This window comes from Nerophis lumbriciformis, linkage group LG11, assembly GCF_033978685.3.
Source record: "Nerophis lumbriciformis linkage group LG11, RoL_Nlum_v2.1, whole genome shotgun sequence".
NCBI lineage: Eukaryota > Metazoa > Chordata > Actinopteri > Syngnathiformes > Syngnathidae > Nerophis > Nerophis lumbriciformis.
The window spans coordinates 31,779,546-31,802,428 of record NC_084558.2 but is presented as its reverse complement, the minus strand read 5'-3'; the positions used below and the strand labels follow the sequence as shown (position 1 = coordinate 31,802,428).

The 22,883-nt window shown below is 38.6% G+C and overlaps 1 protein-coding gene and 1 long non-coding RNA gene across 3 annotated transcripts in view; one reads left to right on the top strand and one right to left on the bottom strand.

Moving 5' to 3' along the window:
* LOC133610048 (ankyrin repeat and MYND domain-containing protein 2-like) overlaps nucleotides 1-22,521 on the top strand; it is a 37,748-nt gene extending 15,227 nt beyond the window's left edge. Inside the window, exons 6-10 of one of the 2 annotated variants that reach the window (XM_061966111.2) lie at nucleotides 6,072-6,286; nucleotides 11,164-11,272; nucleotides 11,484-11,612; nucleotides 18,129-18,252; nucleotides 22,229-22,521. In XM_061966111.2, coding sequence (XP_061822095.1) covers nucleotides 6,072-6,286; nucleotides 11,164-11,272; nucleotides 11,484-11,612; nucleotides 18,129-18,252; nucleotides 22,229-22,383 — 732 coding nt within the window. In that variant the 3' untranslated portion in view covers nucleotides 22,384-22,521. Of the gene's footprint in view, nucleotides 1-6,071; nucleotides 6,287-11,163; nucleotides 11,300-11,483; nucleotides 11,613-18,128; nucleotides 18,253-22,228 lie in introns of both variants that reach the window. The other variant, XM_061966110.2, reaches the window with a different exon arrangement.
* LOC133610050 (uncharacterized) lies at nucleotides 5,847-8,030 on the bottom strand. The gene is made up of 3 exons (XR_009815824.1): nucleotides 7,966-8,030; nucleotides 7,159-7,254; nucleotides 5,847-6,245 (listed from the first exon to the last, which is right to left on the bottom strand). It is a non-coding gene; the product is annotated as an uncharacterized lncRNA (long non-coding RNA).
* Nucleotides 22,522-22,883: the final 362 nt, after the last annotated feature.

Sequence of the window (22,883 nt, the reverse complement as noted above, 5' to 3'; positions counted from 1 at the left end):
CAAATAATCCCAGGTGTGTTATTAATACACTGTGTGAGTTCAACTGTGCTAGTAAAGTGAAATGTGTCTTTATAACACAGCGTTTCTGTTAGTCTGCTCCCAACTCCCAAGTCACCCTCCCGCAATTCTGTTGCCACTCTATTACATCATCACCAGTTGAAGCTGGAGTTCTTTGCTAACCAACACAGATACACAACAAGTCTCCATGCTTTTTGTTGTTGAGTACGACTGCAAAATAATCCACCATGGGGCCAAAGAAAGTTGCGAGTGCCAGCACTATGGTAGATTTTTTTAATTTTCCTGAGGGAACTCTCCTGAAGGAATCAATAAAGTACTATCTATCTATCGATAAGGTGAGAAACACTATTGAATACAAGAAAGAACTCGAAGCAAAGTTCAAAGGGGACGTACGTATGGTTCTCCCTCTCCGCTCATCGCTGTCTTTGTCAGAGTCTTCAACAAAGGTGTTTAATATTCATTTATCCATTTAATTCCTCATTTGTATGTATTTCACATTGTTTTTTGCATGTAAAGCTATCATTATGCCCTATAAAATGTATTTTCTTTTCATATTTGTGGGTGTATAGAATGGATCAATTGGATTTAGATGATTTTCTATGGGGAAATTTGCTTCCGTTGTTGTACGATTCAGTCTTTGTTAGACCTTTAGGAACAGATTACAAAGGAACAACTGATTTACACAACAACACTGTTGGCTGGGACAGACTTTTCCGAAAGTAAGCAATCAAAACGTAATGACAAATAATACATGAATAAAATGTTTGTAATGATGCATTTGACACAGGTTCATCAAAAAGTGCATATCAACATACAAACCCCAAAACCAGTGTTTTGATTGATTGATTGAAACTTTTATTAGTAGATTGCACAGTACAGTACACCTTCTGTACAATTGACCACTAAATGGTAACACCCGAATAAGTTTTTCAACTTGTTTAAGTCGGGGTCCACCTAAATTGATTCATGATACAGATATATACTATTTTCATAATACAGTCATCACACAAGATAATCATCACTGTATAAAAATTTAATTATTTACATTATTGAAGCTGGCATGTTATGAAAATCGTAAATAAAGACAGAATACAATCATTTGCAAATCCTTTTCAACCTATATTCCATTGAATAGACTGCAAAGACAAGCTATTTAATGTTTGAACTGAAAAACGTTGTTATTTTTTGGAATTTGCAACATCTGCAACATGTTTCTAAAAAGCTGGGACAAGTGGCAAAAAAGACTGAGAAAGTTGAGGACTGCTCATCAAACATTTATTTGGAAAATCCCACAGGTGAACAGGCTAATTGGGAACAGGTGGGTGCCATTATTGGGTATAAAAGCAGCTTCCATGAAATGCTCAGTCATTCACAAACAAGAATGGGGCAAGGGTCACCCCTTTGTTAACAAATGCGTGAGCAAGTTGTCGAACAGTTTAAAAACAACATTTCTCAATGAGTTATTGCAAGGAATTTAGGGATTACCCCGTCCAAGGTCTGTAATATATTCAAAAGGTTCAAAGAATCTGGAGAAATCACTACACGTAACATTGAATGCCCGTGACCTTGGATCCCTCAGGCGGTACTGCATCAAAAACCGATATCAGTATGTAAAGGATATCACCACATGGGCTCAGGAACACTTCGGAAAACCACTGTCTATAACTACAGTTTGTCGCTACATATGTAAGTGCAAGTTAAAACTCTACTATGCAAAGCAAAAGCCATTTATCAACAACACCCAGAAACTACGCCGGCTTCGCTGGGCCCGAGGTCATCTAAGATGGACGGATGCAAAGTGCAAAAGTGTTCTTTGGTCTGATGAGTCCGCAGAGCATGAGTTAGTAGCAATACTCTTTTACTTTCGAAAAATAAATGTATAAACATTTTCAATTTGGTCTGAAAATTGGGTGTTTCTTCAATGCCAATGAAATGTTTCTGGACGATGTAATCTTTTTGAACTGCAATGCACTTATTGCATGAAACTCTTTGGTTTGGCGTTTGGATTCTGCAGTGAAATAAAAAAGTAAGTCAGTTAGTCCAAGCCGGATTAAAAAAACATATGTCTATTTTGCTTTCCCGGATCGAAAAAGAGATGGTTTTGAGTTCTTCTCGTGAGCTGGCACCACTCACTTTCACAGTGAAGCAATGCATTGTGGGTTTGCTGTTGCCTGGTTACATAGGGTCTTGCATTCACAGTTTTTGCTCTGTTAGGACTTATCTGAGGGCCCCGCAAATGTTAAATGTTTTTTGCTGGGTGATTTCACTACAAAATACAGCATGACGATACTTTAGATACAACTGTTTTGACCAAATAAATGATGTGCATTCAATTTAAACATTAAACAAATGCTCCTGTATGACATTCTGAAAATGAAATTGCATTTGTGTCAAGTGTGTTAAAGCTGATTTTAATCAAAATGCTAGTGTCATTATTCTGATTACAATTTCTATCGTTTGACAGCACTGTTATACTATAAATAGAAAAACCTAAAAAAAATACTTTTCATGCCTTATTTTTCTGTGTAATCTAAGTCATACGTGTCAGTGTCAGTAGCTATCAGACACTATCTGACTATTGGACACAAAATGTCAGCTTGTTGTGGACTACGTGGCTCAGTTGGTAGAGCGGCCGTGCCAGCAACCTGAGGGTTCCTGGTTCCATCCCTGGCTTCCGTCTTCCCAGTCACGTCCGTTGTGTCAAGCCCTTCACCTTTGCTCCTGATGGGTCGTGGTTAGGGCCTTGCACGCCATCCGTGTGTGAATGGGTGAATGTGGAAATAGTGTCAAAGCACTTTGAGTGCCTTGAAGGTAGAAAAGCACTAATAAAGTATAATCCATTTACCATTTAGCTTTCAAACAAGACCGAGGGGTCTTAAACTCATTGGTGGTAGAGCATACTTGCCAACCCTCCCGGATTTTCCGGGAGACTCCCAAAATTCAGCGCCTCTCCCGAAAACCTCTCGGGACAAATTTTCTCCCGAAAATCTCCCGAAATTCAGGCGGAGCTGGAGGCCACGCCCCCTCCAGCTCCATGCGGACCTGAGTGACGTGTTGACAGCCTGTTGTACATGCATATGTGACCCACCCATAATGTGTCACATTTTTGTGTTGATTTATTTATTTTATTTTGTAGTTTGAATTCGTTTTTGGGGCTGTCATTTCACATTTATCAGTATTCACATTGGTCAGTAGGGGGCAGTAGGGCGTTTCTTCCCAATTGAATGCTATCACCTGCAGACCGGAAGTGTCTTGTCATTCTGATGAGCGCGACCAGTCTGTGAACAACTGAAACGTCCTGTGTGCATTTTCCTCCTGTATAACAGGTTAGTTTTGGTGAATCAACTCACTGAATAATATCCATGTGATCTTTATAAGTTTAAGTACACATTCTGATGGTGGAGCCTAACTCTAAAGTGTTTGTGAGTTGTAGTTTGTATTTGTGAATGAATCCAGTGCACAGCTGCAGTAATCAATACAAAAAGGCGACGTGAGTGCGCAATGTTTATATAGGAACTTCTGATCCTAATTCAGACTCTCAAATTAGAGCTCCCGTTTTCTTATTGATTTTATAATGTATATTTGTATAATGTGTGTGTTCTGAAATATTGACAGGGAATAGAACAAGGATGGACAATTCAACCCTTAACTCAAAAATGAGTAGAGGAGTGTTATGTGTGTGTATATGTGTAAATAAATGAACACTGAAATTCAAGTATTTCTTTTATTTATGTATATATATATATATATATATATATATATATATATATATATATATATATATATATATATATATATATAGCTAGAATTAACTGAAAGTCAAGTATTTCTTATATATATATATATATATATATATATATATCTTAACCACGCCCCCCGCCCCCCACCTCCCGAAATCGGAGGTCTCAAGGTTGGCAAGTATGTGGTAGAGGCAGGAATCGGAATTACGTTTTAACCACATGGCTATATTTGCTAACAACTTCTACTTGCAGTTATAGTGACCCTAAATTACGGTTGGCCTTAAATCATTATAAATGTTGAGTTGCGTTGAGTTGAGTTTGAGTTTATTTCGAACATGCATGCATACTGTGCAATCTACTAATAAAAGTTTCAATCAATCAATTAATACAACATGATACATCACAATTTTCAGTTTCTCTATTCAACATGTTCGAAAAGGAGTAGGAAGAAGCAGAGTTTATTTAATCCTACCCCTTTTCCTTTACATAGCAGTTGCTAAAACTTGTGTTCACTTCCTGTTCTCAATGTATTCACAATATACTCCAAAAGTGATAACAATAAAAATGAATAAATAATAATTGGTGAAGTTAGTTATATTTCATAGGGGGAGATGAGTAATATTATCTTAAAAATGAATGGATGGATGAGATAAATTCAGAATGTTTATCATAGTTCTTCTTCTTTGTACTTTGTAAACATTGAATGTAAAATTCAATGTAAAAAAAATTATATTTTGACACTGTCGAGTTCCTAAGAAGATGCTCAGAGATACTTCAGCTTGCTTACAGGATGTTGCTCTTTGTGTTGCCCAATGTGTTTGTTTTGTTGTACTGTTATATTTGTGGATGTTCATATCTTCTTATCGTAAAGGAAGCATTCATCATAATCTTTAAGCAGGAAAAAAATGAATGAATTAAAGGTGGGAGCAAACAAGCTTTTTTTGTGTGTGTCTTTACCGCCATCTTCGGGTCTAAGTTAAATGTCAAAGTCGACCAACCTCTCAGTTTATGACTCTAGTATCCAGGTGAGAGGCATGATTTCTAATATAGAATTAACTTTTACCAACTTAGAGGCGATGCAGCAGCTCATTGGCTCAGTATGCCAAAGGCTCAGTATGTCAATACTGTAATCATGGCGCCGCCCAAAGCAGTTCCTCGGCATTAGCACTTCTAATAACATCGCTAATACTTGGTTAATATTCAGGTCACAGGATGTAAATGGAGTATTGTTGGCAGTTTCTTTAGAGGGCTTTATGGGCGCAATAGATTACCCCCATTAGCTGCATTGTCAGCTGCCTCGTACTTGCCGTATAATAATAATAATAATAATAATAATAATAATAATAATACATTTTATGTAGTATAACGCTTTACAGGATAAAAAAAATTAAAATATGAAACAGTTTAAAGTAATAATATAAAATACAGGAAATATAAAAGCAGTACATTGTAAAATACATAATAATACAGGACAATTACAAGACAGGACATTACAAGACACAGAACACGAATCACTAATCACTGGTTAAAAGCAGATCTGAATAGGTGTGTTTTGAGAAGGCTTTTGAAGGTGGGAAGGTCTGGGCAGTCACGGATGGGTTTGGGAAGAGTGTTCCAGAGGATGGGAGCAGCGATGGAGAAGGCTCTGTCACCCCAGGTCCGGAGCTTGGTTCTGAGTGGTGGGAAGAGGAGGGTGGCATCAGAGGAGCGGAGGCTGCGTGAAGTGGTATGACGGTGAAGCAGGTTGGTGAGGTAGCAGGGGGCCTGGTTGTGGAGGGCTTTGTGGGTGAGGAGGAGAACTTTAAAGTGGATCCGGTGAGGAACGGGGAGCCAGTGGAGTTTCTGGAGGACTGGGGTGATGTGCTCACGGGAGCGGGTGTGGGTGAGCAGGCGGGCGGCAGAGTTTTGAATGTATTGGAGTTTATTGAGAATTTTGCAAGATGAGCCGTAGAGGATGCTGTTACAGTAGTCAAGTCTGGAGGTGATGAAGGCATGGATTCGGGTTTCAGCAGCAGAGAAGGAGAGGGATGGACGGAGACGGGCAATATTTTTGAGGTGGAAGAAAGCAGTTCTTGTGATGTGGTTGACATGGTGTTGAAAAGAGAGGTTATTGTACATATACAATATATTACACATTAGAATGCATAAAAAAAGAAAAACATGTGTTCTTGTCTTACATTCGGATTGTGAATGATGGACAAAATTCCCCAAAAAGTGCAATTCCCCCTTTAAGTTAAGTAGAGGGACACAAAATAAATGCACACGTATGCAACATGTGTACATGTTTATTTAACCTGCTGTCCAATCTGCCAGTTGGTCATGCTGGTGAGGGAGAATCCCGTTCTGGTGGATGTTGGAGCGCTGGAGAAGTGTTCCCAAGTGATGGACCTGCTGTGTGAGCAGTGTGTGAAGCAGCAGAACATGAACGAAGTCTTGGCCATGAAGATGCATTACATCAGCTGCGTGCTGCAGAAATGTGCGACCTTCCTGCAGAAACAAGATGACAAGTTGGATGCGCTGGTAAAAAGGTGAGTATTAGAAATGTCTTTGATTGATTGATTGAAACTTTTATTAGTAGATTGCACAGTACAGTACATATTCCGTACAATTGACCACTAAATGGTAACACCCTAATAAATTTTTCAACTTGTTTAAGTCGGGGTCCACGTAAATCAATTAATGGTATGATTTAGAGAACCAGTGTGGATACATAACTAATATTTTAACATCCATGGCTTTAATCGAAATAACGGAAGAGATTACCAATACAATATATGGTACACAGTAGGCAGCAGCAGTGTTTATGGATCTAACTAAAGCATTTGACACAATTAATCGCAATATTTTAATAAAAAACGGTATGGCATCAGAAGGTTGGTGTCATGTCTGTGTAATCATGCTTTGTTTTAGTCATGTTTTGTTTTGTTTAGTTATTGGACTCTTTAGTTTCTGGCTTTTCACTCCCTTGTCTTGTTTCCATGGTTACCCATTAGTTTCACCTGCTCCACGTTTGGACTCATTGTGCACTCTTGTCACCATAGCAACCCATTAGTTTTCACCTGTCACGTCACGCACCTGTTTCACGTTTTGAGTCACGCACCTGTTTTTGTTAATCATGTCTGTAGTATTTAAGTTCATTGTTTTCAGTTTGTCTTTCTGGCGACATCCCGGATTCATACCCCTGTCACACTCTTACCTCTGCGCACTTCATAGTCCATGCCAAGTAAGTTTTTATTTTTTGTTTATTAATGCCACAGTTAGTGTTTTTGTTTAATTGTTCACAGTTTCTGCCTATGTGCAAGTTTTGTTTTCAATAGCCTAGTTTTGTACCTCCGCCATTGTGCGCGCTTTTCGTTTGTTCCTTTTTGATATATAGTGTTAAAATAAATCATGTATTCACCTTCACGCCATGTCTGGTCCAAATCACTTGCACCTCGGGAGAACAAACCACGCCACAGTCTCAGTCGTGACAGTTGGTCTTAAACTGGATAAGAAGCTACTTAACCAACAGAAAGCAACACATGAAGTTAGGCGAACACACGTCTACAACGCTAAATGTATCCTGTGGTGTATCTCTATATAAACAACATTTAAACATTTACAAAAGACTTAAATTAGTAATATTTGCATACGTTACAACTGGGGTTTGTTCAGTAGATAACACACAGAAGCTAATACAAATTATAACAGAAGAAATAAACAATTTAAAAAGATGATTTGACAAAAACAGACTATCCTTGAACCTCAGTAAAACTAATATAATGATATTTGATAAGAATAGAAGAGAAAGTCAAACACAAATACAAAAAGACATTGAAACAGCAAATACAACAAAATAATTGGGTGTAATAATTTTGATAAAATGTCCTGGACATCTCATATAAAAATAGCCAACATAAGGTGGCAAGAAACACATCAACAATGAATCAAGCTAAATATGTATTGGACACAAATCACTCCATGTCATGACAAGGGGGTTTTTGCAGCTTACTGCGAGGATTGTTCTCCCAGGACGCAAACTGACTTTTCCGGACAACGGTAGCAGGTAGGAACATATATTTATTCTCCAAAACTCAAAAGGGTACAAAAAAAAACAGAAAACAACCCGAAGGCGAGCGTGCATAACGCATGCGAAAGCTAAGGCAAAAAATACTAAGGACATGAAACATGAAAGTCGCTAACTGTGGCATAAACAAACAAAACTTACTTGAAGGTGCGAGCAGCATGAACAAAGTAACATGCATGACATAAGCATGAAAAGAGCATGAAAACAGCAATGTCGCCAGGCCGACTAACTGGCAACGACAGGCTTAAATAATAGTCTCTCTTGATTAGAGACAGGTGTGACCCGAACGCAAGAGACAGGTGAAAATCATAAGTCGTCATGGAAACTAAAACAAACAAAGGAGCGCAAACAGGAACTAAAAGAGTCCAAAAACTAACAAAAAATAACAAAACATAATCCAGACCACAGATTAATAATTACAAAAGTAGGCTTCAGTCACTAACGATGTTACAAAAGAGATCAGTTAGAATAATACATAATGATGGATGTAAAGAACATTCAAACCCTTTATTCATCAAATCAAAAATACAGAAATTCAACAATAAAGGGAATTTGCAAACAGCCAAAATTATGCACGCTATAACCTGCTACCCAAGAATGTACAACAATTCTTAGACTTAGACTTAGACTTAGTTCCACACAGTAGCTCAGTTACAAAGGATGGAAAGGGTAAGGATGGAAAGGATAATGCAGGTATAAAGTAGACTAAAAATGTACCATAGTAGCAATATAAAATATAACATATAGGTAATATTTACTTATTATATATACAGTATATAATATACACTGATATATTATATTATCATATTATATTATATTTGTATATAATATATACAAAAGATAAAAAAATACCAATTACCATGTACAATATTACAGTATATGTAACAGCTGCAGCAAAAAAAGGGCAGAATAAAATAGAGATCTTCTCAACACGCACCTACGCTGCGCTAAAGGCAGTGCCGGCCCAAGCCTCCATGGGGCCCTAAGCAAAATTTGATTTTGGGGCCCTCTATTTCTGCCAATAATATTGATTGTTGATCATTCACACACCTATACTATAAACTCATTGCGGCTCTGGCAGTGTTGTTTACATTATCCTATTGTTAGCCTGGCATGTCTTTACAAATGACATGTCATTTATAAAGATATGGGGGTGGCCCAGTTAAGAACATAAATAATACCAATGAATGAACGAATGATGTCCAGAGTGCCACATATGGTTCCTAATCTTAAAATGTAGAAAACATTCAGCTACAAGAGTGGCCTGGGGTTGAACAGTCAAAGTGATAAAGCTTTGTATTTACAGTAAAAGTGTCATCTTGTCTCATCAGTCTTGTACATATTAGTCTTTAATTACTAGTTTATATTTTTAGTTAATTGTTCATATTTAATGTTTACTTTGTACAAAGAGAGCGCAGTCTACTGAAGTTAAATTCCATGTGTGTTAAACATAACTGGACAATAAAGCTGATTCTGATTCACTTTATTATTTTTGGTAACAAAAACCTGAAACAGCAATGTGCAAAAATGTTGACCTAAAATTGTGTTTTTGTACAATAATATATCTTTGATCATTTAGAAATCATCAGTCAGACTCTACATGCAAAAAATAAAAAATAAGAATTTTTTGTTAATTGCTTTTGGGGGCCCCCTGGTGGCCGCGGGGCCCTAAGCAAGCGCTTAGTACGCTTATGCCTTGGGCCGGCTCTGGCTAAAGGAAATGTCAAAAAAACAGTCAGATAGGTCAGTCAAACTTTAATAATATATTACAAACCAGCGTTTTAACAACTCTGTTCACCCCCAAAATGTAATGTGCAAATGTGCAATCACAAAAATAGTAACACTCAAAATAGTGCAGAGCAATAGCAACAATAACAACTCAACGTTGCTCTAACGTTAATGTCACACAACACACAAAATAAACATTTAAAGCTCACTTTCTGAAGTTATTCCTGATCCATAAATCCCTCGAATTCTTCTTCGGTGTCTGAATTAAAAAGTTGGGCGAATACGGCATCCAAAATGGCCGGCTCCGTCTCGTCGAAGTCATCAGAGTAAGTGTCGCTGTTGTTGTCCAGCAGTTCCATGAATCCTGCCTTCCGGAAAGCTCGGACCACAGTTGAGACCGATATATCCGCTCAGGCATTTACAATCCACTGGCAGATGTTGGCGTATGTCGTCCGGCGCTGTCTCCCTGTCTTAGTGGCGCAGGTCATCTTGTTGCTTCCTCCACCTACGCACCATTGATTCATTTATGTTCAATTCTCTTGCTGCTGCTCTATTTCCGTGTTCTACTGCGTGACTTATTGCTTTGAGTTTGAATTCTGCGTTGTACGCGTGTCTCTTAATAGGAGCCATTTTGTGGTCTTTACTGATGTAAACACACAAATGAAATGAAACGTAATATCCGCGCGCTTCTTCTTCTACGGGGGCGGGTGGTTGCTTACAGTAGAAGAAGAAGCGCTTCCTCTTCTATGGGGGCGGGTGCTTACCTTGGCGGTTGCTTACCGTAGAAGAAGAAGCGCTTCCTCTTCTACGGGGAAAAAAGATGGCGGCTGTTTACCGTAGTTGCGAGACCTAAACTTTATTAAAATGAATATTAATATTAATCCATATATAAGGCGCACCGGGTTATAAGCCGCACTGTCAGCTTTTGAGAACATTTGTGGTTTTTAGGTGCGGCTTATAGTGCGGAAAATACGGTACTTTTTTTTCTTCTTCTCCCAAAATAGAAAGAAAAAATACATTTAGTAAAAAAAGTTCCAGTACTTCATGGATACATATTATTTCCAGGCTTTCAAGGGCCAAATAAAATGAAGTGGCCCCCGGGCCTCGAGTTTGACACCTGTGATGTAGTTGCAGTACACGACTGCTTTTAAAAAGCCCATAAAAAGTGGTACATGTCTCCTGTTTTTTCAAAACCTAGTAAAATGCCACAGGTAGCAGCATGAACATGAATGTGCAGTAAATGAGAGTGTGTCCGTGGTGATGCCCTGTATCCATCCATCCATCCATTTTCTACCGCTTGTTCCTCTCCGGGTCGCGGGGCGTGCTGGAGCCTATCTCAGCTGCATTCGGGCGGAAGGCGGGGTACACCCTGGACAAGTCGCCACCTCATCACAGGGCCAACACAGATAGACATAATACACACAAAATCCTCATTTAAATAAGGTGGTCTGCATCACTTTTCAATTGCAGAGTAGATCGCACGCAACGCGCCCACCCAATAGTACACGCTATTTAATAAATTGCACGCACTGTTTAGCGCGAGGTATTTGGATCTTGGTAAATCAGGCCCGTGATGTGGTATTTTGATTTTGTCACAATGTTGGGCCGCAGCCTGCTGAGGGGGAGAGATAGCGATGGCTTCCCACAGTACCAGGAGAAGTTCATTCGAGACTGCATCCGCAAGTTCCCGTACTGTGAGACCACACTTCTTCAGCAGCTGGTGAGGAGCATTGCACCGATAGAGATTGTAAGTGAAGAACATGAAAAATAATGTACAGCATGAAATACTGCAAATGACGTATATGTTTTTAAAGAGTTTTAAAGAGAACCGAGGCAAGCTAACCTTAGAAGTAGATTTCGTAAGTGATGTTACAGAACCATTAATATTGAATGTTTCATTGAGTTTAGGTGTGTATTTGCTTTGTTTCCAGGGCAACGACCCAACAGCGTTCTCAGTGTTAACTCAAGCTCTGACCGGGCAGATGGCGTTCATGGACGCTGACTACTGTGCTACATGTGGAGAGCGGGCCGCTGACAAGAGGTGCTCTCTCTGTAAAGCTGTAAGTATTACAACCAGCATCCCCGATATTTACTCATTTCACAGGCTTTTTTGTCTAATCGGTGTGGTCTAAAAGGCCTGATTTTGTGGCAATATTACGCTTGAAAAGTGCTTGTCCAAACTTTTCATCATGTTCCAACACATTGCATTTACACTGTAAAGGCAAATCAGCACGATTTACGGTAAAATACCAGCAGCTGTGGTTGCCAGGAATTCACCCTAAAAAATACAGTCACGATGTATAGGACATTACGGTATGTTGATGTTGAATCTGTTCATTTTACAGTGAATAACTGTTTTTGCTTACGACATATTACGAGGAAAAAAAAATTATATTGTTAACCTGTTTACAAAAATTCCTATAGAATTTACTGTAAAATACTGGCAGATGTTACAAAACAAATTAAAGGCCTACTGAAATGCGATTTTCTATTTTAAACGGGTATAGCAGGTCTATTCTATGTGTCATACTTGATAATTTTGCGATATTGCCATATTTTTGCTGAAAGGATTTAGTAGAGAACATCGACGATAAAGTTTGCAACTTTTGGTCGCTGATAAAAAAGCCTTGCCTGACGAGTAGCGTGACGTCACAGGTTGTGGAGCTCCTCACATCTGCACATTGTTTACAATCATGGCCACCTGCAGCGAGAGCGATTCGGACCGAGAAAGCGACGATTTCCATCATTAATTTGAGCGAGGATGAAAGATTTGTGGATGAGGAAAGTGAGAGTGAAGGACTAGAGGGCAGTGGGAGCGATTCAGATAGGGAAGATGCTGTGAGAGGCGGGTGGGACCTGATATTCAGCTGGGAATGACTAAAACAGTAAATAAACACAAGACATATATATACTCTATTAGCCACAACACAACCAGGCTTATATTTAATATGCCACAAATTAATACCGCATAACAAACACCTCCCCCCTCCCGTCCATATAACCCGCCAATACAACTCAAACACCTGCACAACACACTTAATCCCACAGCTCAAAGTACTGTTCACCTCCCCAAAGTTCATACAGCACATATATTTCCCCAAAGTCCCCAAAATTACGTACGTGACATGCACATAGCGGCACGCACGTACGGGCAAGCGATCAAAGGTTTGGAAGCCGCAGCTGCATGCGTACTCACGGTACCGTGTCTGCGCATCCAACTCAAAGTCCTCCTGGTAAGAGTCTCTGTTGTCCCAGTTCTCCACAGGCCAATGGTGAAGCTTGACTGTCATCTTCCGGGAATGTAAACAATGAAAAAAGCTGTGTTTGTGTTGCTGCAGTCGGCCGCAATACACCGCTTCCCACCTACAGCTTTCTTCTTTGCTGTCTCCATTGTTCATTGAACAAATTGCAAAAGATTCACCAACACAGATGTCCAGAATACTGTGGAATCTTGCGGTGAAAACAGACGACTTAATAGCTGGCCACCATGCTGTCCCAAAATGTCCTCCACAATCCGTGACGTCACGCGCTGACGTCATCATACCGAGACGTTTTCAGCAGGATATTTCGCGCGAAATTTAAAATTGCACTTTAGTAAGCTAACCCCGTCGTATTGGCATGTGTTGCAATGTTAAGATTTCATTATTGATATATAAACTATCAGACTGCGTGGTCGGTAGTAGTGGGTTTCAGTAGGCCTTTAAGGCCAATTTAAGTGTTGCCAATCAGCCTACCCCCAGGTGCATGTTTTTGGTGGTGGGAGGAAGCCGTAGTACCCGGGGAGAACCCACACAGTCACGGGTAGAACATGCACAGAAAGTGCATGTTCTTATGGCCCTTATTACAGAAAGACCCCGAGCCCCGGAATCGAACCGAGGACTTCCTCATTGTGAGGCACGAGCAGCCTTTTCACCAAGACTAGTATCTGCAAAATGCTTGTGTTTCCAGTACATGAGGATTTTAACTTGAAAGTATTTGAACAACCTTCCACTGGACAACTCACAACACGCACTTTAGTAACATGTTCCTTCAAGTGAGCTATTAAACACGAGCCGTAAATGCTTTGTATCTGTTAAATAGCTGCTTGCAACCAGTTCCAACACACTTAAACACACAGCGGGGTTCATTTCGAAGCAGTTTACAATGAAGCAGAGACATAACCCCTCAACGTATGAAACGACTAGCCACAAAAACACAAGAAAACATGTTGTGAGCCAAAAGTTAAGTTAAGGTATGATGTAAATTTAAATGTACAATCTGCAAAAAAATTTATTTAGACAGAATGTGAATTTTTGAGTAATTGTATGCTTGTGACATTACAGTATTTGCTAATTTCATTATTTTCACAGTGAAGTCATGTGTTTTCCTCGTATTACAACTATAGTTGAGGGGGGGGGGGGGGGGGGGGGTTACCCACATATACGGTCCTCTCCAAGGTTTCTCATAGTCATTCACACCGACGTACACACCCCCAATTTCTTGCAATAGCTCATTGAGAAATGTTGTTCTTAAACTGTTCGACAATTTGCTCAAACACAAGTGGTGACCCTCGCCCCATCCTTGTTTGTGAATGACTGAGCATTTCATGGAAGCTGCTTTTATACCCAATCAAGGCACCCACCTGTTCCCAATTAGCCTGTTCACCTGTGGGATATTCCAAATAAGTGTTTGATGAGCATTCCTCAACTTTCTCAGTCTTTTTTGCCACTTGTGCCAGCTTTTTTGAAACATGTTGCAGGCATCAAATTCCAAATGAGCTAATATTTGCAAAAAATAACAAAGTTTTCCAGTTCGAACGTTAAGTATATTGTCTTTGCAGTCTATTCAATTGAATATAGGTTGAAAAGGATTTGCAATGATTTGCATTGTATTCTGTTTGTATTTACGATTTACACAACGTGCCAACTTCACTGGTTTTGGGTTTTGTAAATACATGTAAACTAGGAAGTAAGGAAGTGGGTGTGATGCTAAATGTTTAGTACTACATTACCCAGAAGGCTTTGCGCCAGAGACAGTAGGGGGAAAAGGAACTGAGCTACAGTATGAGTGAGTACAAAAGTTGTGTGGTGGCTAGAGTAACAAAGTGTTGATATATTGTTACATGTAGCTATTCATGCTTTGTCTGCACACAAAAACAAACACAAGTTTTGATTAGACAGTTGATGTGCTGCTACATAGGGACAAATTACATTAGTAAAAATGACAAATATTGACAAAATCTGCAGGGACATTGCAAGGATTTGACAAAGTTGCAAGGTGCACTTCATTCACAGGGATTGGTTGAATTTGCGTGAAGGTTAGTCCATAACCGCGAAATCAAATGTTTTTTAAGAAAACACCTTGCAGCAGCTCACTAACTGGTTGGCACACGCAAACTCAATGATTCCCAGCAACAATGCCTGAAAAAAATACTAAAATTAACGTACCTCAACCGTATTACACACCAGACTGTCCATTCTGAAAGAAAAACTCGAAGACTCAGGTGTCCTTGGTGTTAAATGTTGAATGGGGTTCGCTGAATATGTCCTGCACTTTCCTGCCACTCATCTGTCTGAAATCGTTGTTTAAAAAAAAAACCAAAAAAGTTTGGATGCCAACAAAGATTTACCAAATTTTTTACAATCTGATTTGGAATAGAATGAAACTTTGTCATTGCACTTAAAAGTACATTGAAATGTGTTTTCAGTACAACCTGTCTAAGAACAGACATACAGTATACAGGGGTAGGCAGAACAGGAAGACTGATGGATCACCACCAAGCGGTGCCCTGTAAAGAGGTAGGAAGGAAAAGGTAAACAACCAAAGCTCAAGCGACATAAGGATAAGGAGCACCTATTTAGACATACAGAACTTAAGACTTGCAATGGGGGAGAAGGGAGGTAGGGGGCACCCGACCCGAAGCTGCAGCCACCAGGGGGCTTCTCCTTGTACATCATGCCGTGGGGGGTGTATGTGTGCATATCTGTATTGCAGTAGTCCATGTGTGTGTTCATGAGCCTGTACGTTGCTCTGTTCGGCGTCACAGCCTTTTGCCACATTCCGTAGAGTGACATCACGTCAACACAGCTGGTTGCTATGGAGGCGTTCGAGGTATAAAAAAAAAATCCAGGTGTCCTTGAGGAAAGCGATGTCAGAAGCGTGTCACTGCAGAGTCCACACTGTGAGAGTTATCAGCAGCGACTTTGCCAAGGCCGGTGCGAGGGAGCTGAAATATAGATAGGGAGTGTTTGGTTCTTACGATCAGATGCATTTTAATAAATTATCTACTTTTTACTTTTAATTGTCTGTTCTGGTCCTCAAGATAATTTTGCCTTGCAGAGCGTTAGGCTTCTCCAAGATGTTAGTCAGTTTGAAATTTAGTTCACAATGAGTCTGAGTGCCTAAAGCTCTGCCCATCCAATCAATCATGACAGGCAGCTTCTGGGTACCTTGGACAGTTGCCATCGCCGTTCGAATTTGTCGATACACCAAGGCGACGCACACTCCAAACAGCAGATAACCTGTTGTCATAGTTCCGAATACACTGCAAAAACTGAAATCTAAGATTAAATATCTCAAATAGGGTGACATTTGCTTATTTTCTGTCTGATAAGATAATTCTTCTCACTAAGCAGATTTTATGTTAGAGTGTTTTACTTGTTTTAAAGGTTTTGGTCCTAAATTATCTCAGTAAGATATTACAGCTTGTTGCTGAGATTTTATGACCTGTATTGAGTAAAACATGCTTGAAACTAGAATATCAAGTGTTGCAAAGCTGTGTCATCAACACTCACAAGTATAAAACTACTTTTTTAAAGTAATAATTTCTTATTTCAAGCATGAAAAAAAAATCATGACTTTGACACAATTGTGTCTCATATTAAAACAGATGACAGCCAAATGGACTTTGCTGTTTTATTTTCAATGAAACAATAGAAAATACGTACTCATATAGTAGTACAGTTGTTATTAGTGAGAATATACTTATTTTAAGGTATTTTTGGGTTAATTGAGGTTAGCTAATTTTACTTGTTTTGGAAAGTCTTGACAAGCCAAATTTTCTTGTTCTATTGGCAGATAATTTTGCTTAGTTCAAATAAAACACCCCTAATTTTTGTATTTTTGTTTCTTGTTTTTGAACACTGACTTTTTGCAGTGTAGGTGGCGTTGTTCTCCTGAGTTGTTGGAAAGGAAGCAACTGTATTTTCCTTCCTCTTTTTTTTATCATACTTGTGAACCAATGAAAAGACTATAATAGGCCCTTTTCCACCGCATTTCACAGTCCAGGGTAGTTTATACAATTCAGGCTAACGACGTATGGAGGAGTGGTTTACTATATTTCTATACTGATACCATGTAAATAAACACAGTTCTTTTACTAAGTCATTGAAATACAAAGCGATCTTATACACAACGATATGATTTATAAAATGAAGTGTAATTGTTCATAAAAAGTCAGGCTTTTGACCGCAATGTCCAACAGTCAGAAAGTCGTCTTCTCGGTAAATGATGAATTCATGAGGGTCAGGCGGTTGTTTTTGGTCCATTCCAGCTGTAAATAACAATATATAAAGAAAAAGTGTCAGTGTTTATCTCACCTGGGGCAGAATAGCTCGGTTGGTGGAGTGGCCGTGCCAGCAACTTGAGGGTTCCAGGTTCGATCCCCGCTTCCACCATCCTAGTCACTGCCGTTGTGTCCTTGGGCAAGACACTTTACCCACCTGCTCCCAGTGCCACCCACACTCGTTTAAATGTAACTTAGATATTGGGTTTTCACTATGTAAAGCGCTTTGAGTTACTAGAGAAAAGCGCTATATAAATATAATTCACTTCACCTTGACAACACAAACACATCGGCTTTAACGTTAGCTTGTTAGCATTAGCATTCTGTTCACTTGGGTTGAGGCTAATAACTACACAAATGGAGTGTCACTGACTACTTTTACCACATGAAATAAAGTAAATAGTTAATATTTGATGTTATTTACCTCCGTTCCACTGGCGTGTGCCTCCTTTTTTTCCACATTCATCCAATGAAGTCACACCTGAGGTTGCCGTTTCGAGTCCTTTGATTGATTGATTGATTGATTGATTGATTGAGTGATTGATTTATTGAGTGACACTTTTATTAGTAGTTTGCACAGTACAGTACATATTCCGTACAATTGACCGCTAAATGGTAACACCCGAATAAGTTTTTTCAACTTGTTTAAGTCGGGGTCCAAGTTAATCAATTCATGGCTTCATACTTCTCTGTAAATACATTTCAAAGAATCCATCCACTTCTTGTAGCTTTGCGGCATATGAAGTTTGTAAAAACTCCCCCGAAAAGGTTCAGGGGAAACACAGGGGGAACTTTATCTACTATTAGTGAGGAAGTTCCTGAAAAAGTTCCTGCAGTGGAAAAAGGGCCTAATGTTTAGTTCTACCCTTTAGGCACCGTATCATTGCTTTTATTACCACAAGCTCTATTTATATTTTCACACCATTCACATCTTTTGACTTTAAATAAAGTTAAATAACTAATTCATGGAATTGTTCTTCTTGATGGAAACAGAGCTCTGGAATAAGATGAATGAAGATGTTTTGTCTTGAAGGTGACATACTGCAGTTTGACGTGCCAGAAGCTCCACTGGTTCACTCACAAAAAGATGTGCAGAGCGATACAGGTTCAGAACGCAGACTTAGAAAGAGACGCACCACGACTGAAAGAGCTCAAAGGTAATTTGTCTCTTATTTACTTGATAAGTAATAAATATACTGATATAAATTACAATTTTCACTTCCAAGGGGTCTGTTAATAAACCAAATCGGATGAAAACTACAAAAACAACAACAATTAGTCCCATTTAAAATAATGTAAATCCAATGTATCCGTTTCAAAGAGCCCAAAACGCAAACACATTTATGGAGAATAATGATGGTTTTACGTGCAGAGAACAATGCAATAGAAATGATGAATGAAGGCTATTAATAAACCATGCATGTTTCATAGATTGAAGACTCTTAATGGCAAAAAGACAAAACAGAAAGTACTCACACTTTTACATTTTCCTGGAGAAGGATCGTACATATTCTTCACATACAAATACAAATTCAAACCAAAATAAATAAATAAACAGTATTATTTATACAGTACATATACTGTATATAATATGGACATGTTATTGATAATATATATTCTATATATACAATATATAATACAGCACAATATTTGAAAACATTTTTACAAAAGTGAATTATTGTCCTTTTTTCTTGTTATTTTAATGGGAAACATGTGCTAACACTAATTCAGCACAAAAAATGTAAGTAAACTTCACAAGCACCAATGCCTCATGTGAATCTCACTGCACGTCACTGCTAATAAGGTAACACATTTCATTTCAGTGTATGATGATTGATCTTAAATTGGTTATATTGTACAATTTTTATTTTGACATTGTATGTCCGTCACAATAAGGTCCATTTCCAAATCTGGTTATCATCACGTTTAATTTTTACTGTCACAAATACTCTTTGGTAGTGTCATCACAAGAAAACGCGTGCTGTTGAATAGTTGGATACATTTTTAATCATATTAATCGCATTTATTTCATTTTAGTTAGGAATAAGATACCAAATCGTCACTGTTGTATGTACCTACTAAATTCCGTAGGGGCCACTGAGCACCGATTAACGTAAAATTATATTTCAACACCCTTGTTGGCAAGGTGGACTATCTTTAGATACTGTAATGTTGCCTTATACATGCTACTGATTAGCATTATTGATTTTACATTTGACACTTACACATTCGGTAGTGAAAACTATAACTAAGATGCATGTTACAATCTAAAAGCTGGTGTGTAACAAACACAATGTTTACATTATACACATGTGTAGACAAGACCAGCGCATCCAACTTAATGGCAAAGACTACTTCCTGACTACAACAGCACACCTAGGACAAACTGAAATTAATTCATACTTGCTGTGGTATCTTAGGATAGCCACCCAAAAAAAAAGAAACTTATCTTCAGTTTTGTTGGCTCTTTTTATAGACATGTGGCAACATCCTGACACTTTCAATGTTCTGCAAAACTGCCGTCTGTGTACTCTGCAGTGCTCTGTCTGGGAATTGCAACTGCATGCAAAGTCTAATATATAAAAGTTGCAAATGAGACTGCGAGGTGTAAGAAAACTGTTATGATCCGTTGCCCGGATCATGTTTTGTTCTGTTAGTTTGACTACCTGAGTTCTGTTTTCAGCACCCCTGGGTTTGTGTTTTGGTTTCCATGGGTGCTAATTAGTTTCACCTGCCTCTGATTAGTGTTCGGGACGCTCACCTGCTCATGGGCACTAATCAGAAAGCTGCATATTCTTGTCTTTCGCCACACACTGTCTGGCTGTCTTATTTGCTTCCATGCAACAGTTACAACTAGGGATGTCCGATAATGGCTTTTTGCCGATATCCGATATTCTGATATTGTCCAACTCTTAATTACCATACCAATATCAACCGATACCGATACATACAGTCGTGGATTAACACATTATTATGCCTAATTTGGACAACCAGGTATGGTGAAGACAAGGTCCAAGTTTAAATCTCAAAAGTTTACATACACTTGTAAAGAACATAATGACATGGCTGTTTTGAGTTTCCAATACTTTCTACAACTCTTATTTTTTTGTGATAGAGTGATTGGAGCACATACTTGTTGGTCACAAAAAACATTCATGAAGTTTGGTTCTTGGCCGTGCGTTTCCCACCTAGGCCTTCAGTGACTTCAATGATTACCTCTCAAAATACCATAATTGATGTCACCACATGACCATTGCTGGAGAAATACTATACAGAAACACATTTACACACTACTGCGCATTGTACAAAATAGGTTATTTTCTGGCGCATTTAAAAATCAATAAACCCGCATCAGCAATTAAAACATATTTTAATTAATTCAATGTTTAATTAATTAATATTTAAGGCCTCACCTTTTCTCCTTCAAACATATTGCTGGGTATTGTGGCCAAACAGCTCAATTTTTGTTTCATCTGACCACAGAACTTTCCTCCAGAAGGTCTTATCTTTGTCCATGTAACGTCAGATGAACCAAAAATTTAACTGTTTGGCCACAATACCCAGCAATATGTTTGGAGGAGAAAAGGTGAGGCCTTTAATCCCAGGAACACCACCCCACCGTCAAGCATGGTGGTGGTAGTAATATGCTCTGGGCCTGTTTTGCTGCCAATAAAATGGTGCTTTAAATGGGACAATGAAAAGGGAGGATTACCTTCAAATTCTTCAGGACAACCTAAAATCATCAGCCCGGAGCTTGGGTCTTGGGCGCAGTTGAGTGAAGCTTGCCAGAAGCTTGTGGATGGCTACCAAAAGTGCCTTATTGCAGTGAAACTTGCCAAGGGACATGTAATCAAATATTAACATTGCTGCATGTATACTTTTGACCCAGCAGATTTGGTCACATTTTCAGTAGACCCCTAATAATTTCATAAAAGAACCAAACTTCATGAATGTTTTTTGTGACCAACAAGTATGTGCTCCAATCACTCTATCACAAAAAAATAAGAGTTGTAGAAATTATTGGAAACTCGAGACAGCCATGACATTATGTTCTTTACAAGTGTATGTAAACTTTTGATTGCGACTGTTTATGGACCTGCTACTGCTGTTGTGATTGTAATGTGCTATTTGAAGATGCAAATACTTCAGTAAAAAATAAAATACAATTTTATCAGATTAAAGATGCCGATGGATTAAACCGCAATAGCAAGATCATTTTGGCAGCCTTAAAAAAAATATATATTTTAATAATAAACATTTAGAGGGGGTTCAAATACTGAACTATTGTATTGTCCAAGTAAAGACAGTACAATATCTTTTAGGGGTGTGGGAAAACATCGATTCGAATTCAAACCGCGATTCTCACGTTGTGCGATTCAGAATCGATTCTCATTTTTAAAAAAACGATTTTTTTAAATTTAAAAAAAATATATATTTTTTTTCATTTTATTTTATTTTTTTAAATTAATCAATCCAACAAAGCAATACACAGCAATACCATAACAATGCAATCCAATTCCAAAACCAAACCTGACCCAGCAACACTCAGAACTGCAGGAGACACAAACACGACACAGAACAAACCAAAAGTAGTGAAACAAAAATGAATATTATCAACAACAGTATCAATATTAGTTACAATTTCAACATAGCAGTGATTAAAAATCCCTCATTGACATTATCATTAGACATTTATATAAAAAAAAAAAAAAAAAGAACAATAGTGTCAGTGGCTTACACTTGCATTGCATCTCATAAGCTTGACAACACACTGTGTCCAATATTTTCACAAAGATAAAATAAGTCATATTTTTGGTTCATTTAATAGTTAAAACAAATTTACATTATTGCAATCAGTTGATAAAACATTGTCCTTTACAATTATAAAAGCTTTTTACAAAAATCTATTACTCTGCTTGCATGTCAGCAGACTGGGGTAGATCCTGCTGAAATCCTATGTATTGAATGAATAGAGAATTGTTTTGAATCGGGAAAATATCGTTTTTGAATCAAGAATCGCGTTGAATCGAAAAAAATCGATTTTAAATCGAATCGGGACCCGAAGAATCGATATTGAATTGAATCGTGGGACACCCAAAGATTCGCAGCCCTAATATCTTTATACTTTTTTAGATGATGAGAGCGACCTGGTGATGGAAACAGCTAACTTCCTGCAGGAGTTGTGTCTGCGGGCAGAGGAGAAGGTGGCTGCCGCGGGAGGATGCCCTGGAGAGCTGCTGGTCTGCCCATCTGCACCCTCGGAGGAACCATCCAGCTCTCAAAAATAAAGCGAGACAACAAGGCACGCCCACAATACTCTTCTTGTGACTTTTTACCCATGTCATGGCAGGAGGGTATAAGTGTGTGCGCACCACAGACCACGACAAGATATTGTATTGTTTGTGCGCTAGCGTACTTACACTTTTGAGTGCAAAGTAGAAGTACACTGCAGTACACTGTCAGTACTTGAACGTTGCCCGCAAAACGCTCAAAAGTGTGCATCGTCTCAATAGTTGCCATCTTGGTTACGTAACCAAAGGGGAGGGATTAACTTGAGTGGTTGCAAGTCACCTTTCAAAGGGGGAGGAAAAGTAATCATTGTGACGTTCACAACAGTAATTGCTTTAGGAAAGAAATATACTGTCAAAACTTGTTTATTCAAGGTTAAAATAGAATACTTCAATATGTATACTGTACACGGTGTACTTAGTTGCTAGGAGTGAATTTTGACGGTATTGTGTTTTCCCAAAAGAATTAGTGCCTAAGTCAGGCGTGTCAAACTCATTTT